Raw genomic sequence first — 6,653 nt, forward strand, 5'->3', positions numbered from 1 at the left:
TCCCTGCTGAGCAGAGAGCCCAATGCGGGGCTCGATCCCAGGACCCCGGGATCATGACCCGAGCTGAAGGCAGAGGCCCAACCCACTGAGCCACCCAAGCACCACTCTTTTTTTTTTTTTTTTTTTTAAAGAAGGAGGTGACTTTTGAACAGAGGCAGGAGGAAGTAAGGAACCCACTGGGTGGCTGTTTGGGATGCAACATTCTAGACATTCTGGACAGAGGATGAGGAAGGCCCTGAGTTAGTGGAAAGAACAGGAGGGGAGCCAGTGTAGTGCGAGATGCCATAGGGAAGGTTTCAAGTAGTAGGAGAGGATCTTAGACAGATCATGGGGACCAGAGTGTTTAGGGCCTGCTTGGTCATAGTACACATTTGGGCTTTGGTTATGAAAAGAGTGGGAAGCCATTGGAGGATTCTGGGCAAAAAGGAGGGACATGACTGTTTTACATTTTAATTAAATTAGTCTAGTTGCTTTCTAGAGAATAGAGAGTGCCTTTGGGATGTGAATAGACTTCCTTAACATTCTGAAATTTAAAACCCAGTGCCTAACCAAAAAGATACTGAAGTATACTGGTCAGATGTGTGACCAAAGTGGTTAAACCCAGTCTATAAGATCTGTGGATTTTATAGAATAATTTTACTCCTTAAAGTATGGGAAGAAGATTTAAACATGTAACCTAAACTCAGAGGTTAAAGTGGAATGGATGAGCCATGTCAGGTCTTAGATGTAATGTCACTGTGGTAACCCTTCTCAAACATTTTGGTCTCAGGACTAATTTATATTCTTAAAAATTACCAAAGCCTCAAAGAATCTTTGTTGATGTGAGTTACATCTATTGATATTTATCATAATGGAAATTAAGATCCTTTAAAAGTATTACTGTATTTATTCCTTTAAAATGACAACACACAATCTGTTGGTATGTTCGCACAAATAACGTTTTTATAAATGATACAGCTATTATTTTCTAAATAAAAACTTGAGAAGAGTGGAATTGTTTTAAACATTTCCAAGTCTCTTCAATGTCCAGCTTCCCAGTTAATTTCTTGTATCTGCTTCGTCAATAGAAATACCACAGGGTGTAGCTTCTGAAAATTATACTATATAATCATGAGAGCATGAAGTGAAAAGCATAACATCATTTCCTTATTGTTAAATTATTTTTGATCTTGTGGAGTTAATGAAAACAGATCCTGAGATCACACTTTCAGAACCACTGTGGCAGAAAAAAAGACACATTGTGTAGAGAAGGACCCCTTTACTTCCTTAATCCTATGTTAGTGTCTTTAGTTATGAGGGTAAGATGTACACTTTAAATCTATGTGAAACAGAATGACTACAGTAAAATTAAGCTTGAAAAAGTACCCTAAACATGAGCAAGACCAAAGTACCCTACAAATTACCTTTAGTTGTATAGGTTCTTTCTTCAAAGTATCAAATTTCTGGCAACAGACAGGGAGAAAAAGTGGGAGTCTAAAAGATTCTGGTAAAGCCTACCTCCCTGGCGGTAATTATTGATGAGAGATATTTTTCCTCTTTTTATATCCATAAGTTAGGGACAGAAGTTTAGCTGATGAGGTGGTACTTCCTATAATTCAGGGACATACTAGGGTCCCTAAACAAATTTCAATAAGATCTCTGGATTCAAGCTTCAAGTCATATTCTAACATCTCAGCTAATGACAGCAATGTGATCTTTACTTCTACCTCTATGAATTTATGAGGTAAATTTCAACAAATATCCTGCAGTTTTAAAAATAAGTATGGTGTTATTTTTAAAAATAACATTTTATATAAGAGTTATATAAGAAAAAATTTTCTACTTAAGAGGAAAAAAGCATCAGCTGTTATTGTAAAATGATCTTTATTTTAGTATATCAACTATATCAACTCTCAGGATATGTTATGTTTGGTAGCTTTTCCTTTAGACAGAATATTTTTTATTATATTTTCTTATAATAGTTGGACTATTACTACTTTTCATTTGATAAGTTTTAAAAGAATTTAATTTTTCAGAATTCTCATAGTGACTCATTTAAATACATAGGGTAATCAGAAGAGAGTCAAGATTTGAATATCATGTTTATGGTTTTTATATCACATGTGGTTCTACCCATGCACAACTGGATTGGCATGGAAGTTACTTTCACGCTTACTTTGAATTTAATTGATTACTTTTAATTCTTTGGTTTTATATCATGTAGGACTGATAAGATAAGCAGATTGTGCATAGTTTAGTATTTAGGTAATATTTTAATAAAAATAGTTGAAGTTAGCATTGGTGAGAAGTATGTCCTACAACATGACAGATCACAGAAGAGCTTATTTCTTTAAGCATGTGTCAGCAAATATAATGCACGTGACATTATGTATACATATGTAGCCTCATATGTGGCTTTATGCATTATCCTTCCAAATCCTTGTCCCTCATCCTTCAACACCTCATGCTTCCTTGTGCTTAAAGTCTGGGGTAATAATAACCGCAGTATTGTAGACCATGTTACCTTCTGAGAAGCCAAAAGGGGGTCACAGTGTGGTTAGTAAGCATTCTGGCAAGAGGAAGGGAAGCTTAGAGTAGAGATGTCTTTGTATGTCACAGCTGGGTCATAGGAAGAGGACAGAAGAAGAATAAAAGTTGAGGGCAGCTATTCAGAGGAGCTGATTCCTCTTCACAATAGTTGAGATAGAAAGATTTCATTACGAGAGCACCTGGCTGGCTTGGCTGGTAGAGCATGAGACTCTAGATCTCAGGGTTGTTAAGTTCGAGCCCCATGTTCGGTGTAGAGATTATTTAAAAATAAAGTACTAAAGGTTTGTTCGGAGCCTCGTCTCTCCCTAGAAAGGGAGGGGGGCTTTGATGCCCAGCAGAAGCCACCGCCGTCCGAGTTTGAAGTCGCTAGGACTTCTCTCAAACTTGTGTGCTGAGGAGACTCAGATGTTGGCCTCAGCTCCTAGGCTGAACTCAGCAGATCGGCCCATGAAAACTTCTGTATTGAGACAAAGGAAAGGATCCAGCAAAAACATCTATTATCCTGGGCTTGGCAGCAAGGAAGGGGACAGGTAGTGGAAATCCTGCAATCCGAAAAACAGACTGAAAGGTGACAAAGAAGCTGAAGATGGGTGGCGGAGAGAGGTACCACATTCCAGCCCCTCAATCAAGAAATGTTAGTAAGAACCAGCAACAGCTTAATAGACAGAAGACCAAGGATCAGAATTCCCAAATGAAGATTGTTCATAAGAAAAAAGAAAGAGGACATACTTACACCTCATCAGCAGCTGCACAGCAGGCCATGCAAAATGGGGGCAAGAACAAAAATTTTCCAAATAATCAAAACTGGAACTCTAGCTTATCAAGTCCTAGCTTACTTCTTAAGTCTCAAACTAATCAAAACTATGCTGGAGCCAAGTTTAGTGAGCCACCATCACCAAGTGTTCTTCCTAAACCACCAAGCCACTGGGTTCCAGTCTCCTTTAATCCTTCTGATAAGAAGATAATGACATTTCAACTTAAAACCTTACTTAAAGTACAGGTATAAAATAAGATAAAATACTAATGTTTAAATTTAGTTATATTTCAGGGTAGTTGTCCATTGTTTCAGGCCAAATTCACTAGGGAATTAATCTATTTGTAAAACTGCTAATGTAGAAAATATAATTAGACTTCATCTTACCTATTTTACATGTTGTGTGCACCGTGAAGTAATAGTAGTATCAGTGCAACTTAAAATTAACTAAATTATTGATAATTGTACACTGATACTGTGTTCTCAACTGCGTAACTCTTAAACCTGTCAAATTTAGATTTGGGGAATGGTAATCAACTTTTCCTGTTGTTTGTTGAGCAGAAATAACTAATTTAAGAGTTATCGTGCATGGATCAGATTTACTTGTTGAAAGCTAGTCAATCTGCTTATGAGCATCCAAGTTAAAACACATGTAAAGATTGAAAGGTAGTTGAATATTTGACAGTTTGAAGTCCTAGAAACATCCAAACCAGTAATATGCCAACAACCTGATGCACTGCCAAAAAATGTGAATTTTTCTTAGCGAATAGTTGCATTTTAGTGAACTATATGCTGGTGAATGTGGAAAGGGCACTAGAGGCTTTCCAACTTAGAATGAGACCATAGACCCAGTGGCCATTTCTTTCATGCAGTAGGTCTGCTAACTAATGCACCAAAACTCGTTTTTACAGAAACAGTACTTGGTGGTTACTGAGTAGATTTGAGAATACATTTTTAAATATATATTTAGCTTACTGCATAAGCTATTCTGACAGTGATCTGGTCTCAAAATCATTCCCTATAAAACTTAAAAGTGGGGAGCTGTATAATGTGAAAGTTTTAAGTACCTAGGAAAGAGCCATGTAAATATATGTAATAGACTTATAGCATATGTAAAGTTTTGTTGGCATTTATCCTACAAAAATGGAATATTTTAGTATGAATTTGCTGAATGTAAGACCATGGACGCTGTTCTTATACTATGGCCTGATTTTAAAGGTCCAAAATAATTTGTTTTTAAAGTTTGCCCTTGTGCTAAAGTGCCAGTGTATGTATAATTGATCTGGTTGTAAACTATATTTCAAAGTAAATCCTAGTGTATTAAGTTTTATATAACTGTTAAGGTTTTAAGCTGCTAAAACACTTCCTATTTTTAAGAGATATGAAATGCAGTATGGGACTGTTTAATTTTTTCTTCCTTAAGCCCAAAGATTAACTATTAAAGGGTCCCTCCAACCTTAAAGATTCATCTGGCTTTCAGTAACTTTTGTAATCTATAACAAATATAGTTTAGTCTTTGTCAGTATATATATTTTTTGTTACTAGTCTAAGTGCAACCCAGGGGACCATTTATGCAAAAGATGTAATTTCTTGCATAATAACCTTGATAACGTGTTTTACCTAAATATAACAGCTAACACAGTAAATTACAAATGTGTGTGGGAGAGTCGATTTAAAATTTGATTGTAAGTGCCCTATTCCAATTTGGCAACTTTTTTGACCTTTTAAAGCAGAAGGGCCAAGCTGTAGCTCTCCAATGAATTGAGATGAGGTGATATTACTCAAGTCAAATAATGCTAACCTAAATTCAAGTTTACATAGTACTTAATGTACATATGTGAATTTAGCATGAAATTAAAAAATAAAATTGCTTCTCCCCCCCAAAAAAATAAAGTACTAAAAAAAAATTTATTATAGTGCTTGATGTAAATACATTTTCTATTTATCAGGAACTGGCTTTTGTCGAATATGAATTCTCTCTACCCTATCCTCAGTCCTTAGTCCCTTAGGATATTTTCCCAGTTCCTTGAAATACTCTTTCTGTGTTTAAGAATCCATTGTGTTATTCGCCCCAGGGGTACAGCATAACACAATGGATTCTTAAACACAGAAAGAGTACTCAATATTATTCAGATGTCAATTCTTTCCAGTTTAGTCTACATATTTATTTTAATCACAATAAAAATCTCACCAAGCTAAAAAAAAAAAAAAAGAATCCATTGTGTTGTTGTTGTTGTTTACATATTTCAAATATACAATCCTTATCTGTTTTTGTTTTAAATCCAAGGGTTTAACTAAATCAACTAGACTAATTATTTTATTTGTCCCCCATTTAGATTAAAAAAAATTATGTACTTTTGATTTCTTCTAGCATGTGAGGAGCTTAGAAGTCACCACTCTCAAGTTCCAGATGACATCATCATATGTACATGAAACAAAGCCTGAAAGAATCAGAAAACAAGAACCATCGCCAAAAAAATAAACAAAACACTTAGGATTAGCAAGCAATCATAGCAAGATTGAAGGATACAAAATTAATATATAAAAATCATTTGCTTTTATGTATCCCAACAAGGAACAAGTAGAATTTGAAATTAAAAATACAATACCATTCATATTAACACTCCTGAAAATGAAATTTTTAGGTATAAATCCAATGAGGTACATATAAGATCTATATGAGAAAAAAATATAAAACCCATGAAAGAAATCAACAAACTAAATGGAGAGATATATTATGTTCATGGCTAGAAAAACTTATTGTCAAGATATTGATTCTTTTTTTTTTTAAAGATTTTATTTATTTATTTGACAGAGAGAAATCACAAATAGACGGAGAGGCAGGCAGAGAGGGAGAGAGAGAGAGGGAAGCAGGCTCCCTGCTGAGCAGAGAGCCCGATGCGGGACTCGATCCCAGGACCCTGAGATCATGACCTGAGCTGAAGGCAGCGGCTTAACCCACTGAGCCACAGGCGCCCCATATTGATTCTTTCTAACTTATGGATTCAATGTAATACCAAAGAAATTCCTAGCAAACTGTTCTCTGAATATTGACAAACTGATTCTAGAGTTTATATGGAGACAAAACATCAACAATAAACAACACAACATTGAAAGAGAAAAACAAATTTGACGGGTGCCTGGGTGGCTTCATTTGTTAAGCATCTACCTTAGACTTATATCATGCTTCTAGGGTCCTGGGATGGAGCCTCGGGTCAGACTCCCTCCTCAGCAGGGAGTTTTCTTCTCTCTCTCTCTCTGCTCACTGCCTTCCCAAACTCATGTCCTCTCTGGCTCACTTTGCTCTCTCGTTCAAATAAATAAATGAATACATAAATCTTAAAAAAAAAAAAAGAAAGAAAAAAAGAAA

General features: G+C 35.6%; 1 protein-coding gene across 1 annotated transcript; it reads left to right on the plus strand.

Moving 5' to 3' along the window:
- The first annotated feature begins 2,913 nt into the window (after nucleotides 1-2,913).
- LOC116588775 (proline-rich nuclear receptor coactivator 2-like) lies at nucleotides 2,914-3,539 on the plus strand. The gene has a single exon (XM_032340291.1). The coding sequence runs from the start codon at nucleotides 3,116-3,118 to the stop codon at nucleotides 3,533-3,535; it is 420 nt and encodes a 139-aa protein (XP_032196182.1). The 5' UTR covers nucleotides 2,914-3,115; the 3' UTR covers nucleotides 3,536-3,539.
- The last annotated feature ends 3,114 nt before the right edge of the window (nucleotides 3,540-6,653 follow it).

This window comes from Mustela erminea, chromosome 4 (assembly GCF_009829155.1).
Source record: "Mustela erminea isolate mMusErm1 chromosome 4, mMusErm1.Pri, whole genome shotgun sequence".
NCBI classification, from domain to species: domain Eukaryota; kingdom Metazoa; phylum Chordata; class Mammalia; order Carnivora; family Mustelidae; genus Mustela; species Mustela erminea.

Coding starts and splice junctions, on each gene's coding strand:
- LOC116588775 (XM_032340291.1), top strand. CDS start 3,116: ATGGGTGGCGGAGAGAGGTACCACATTCCAGCCCCTCAATCAAGAAAT.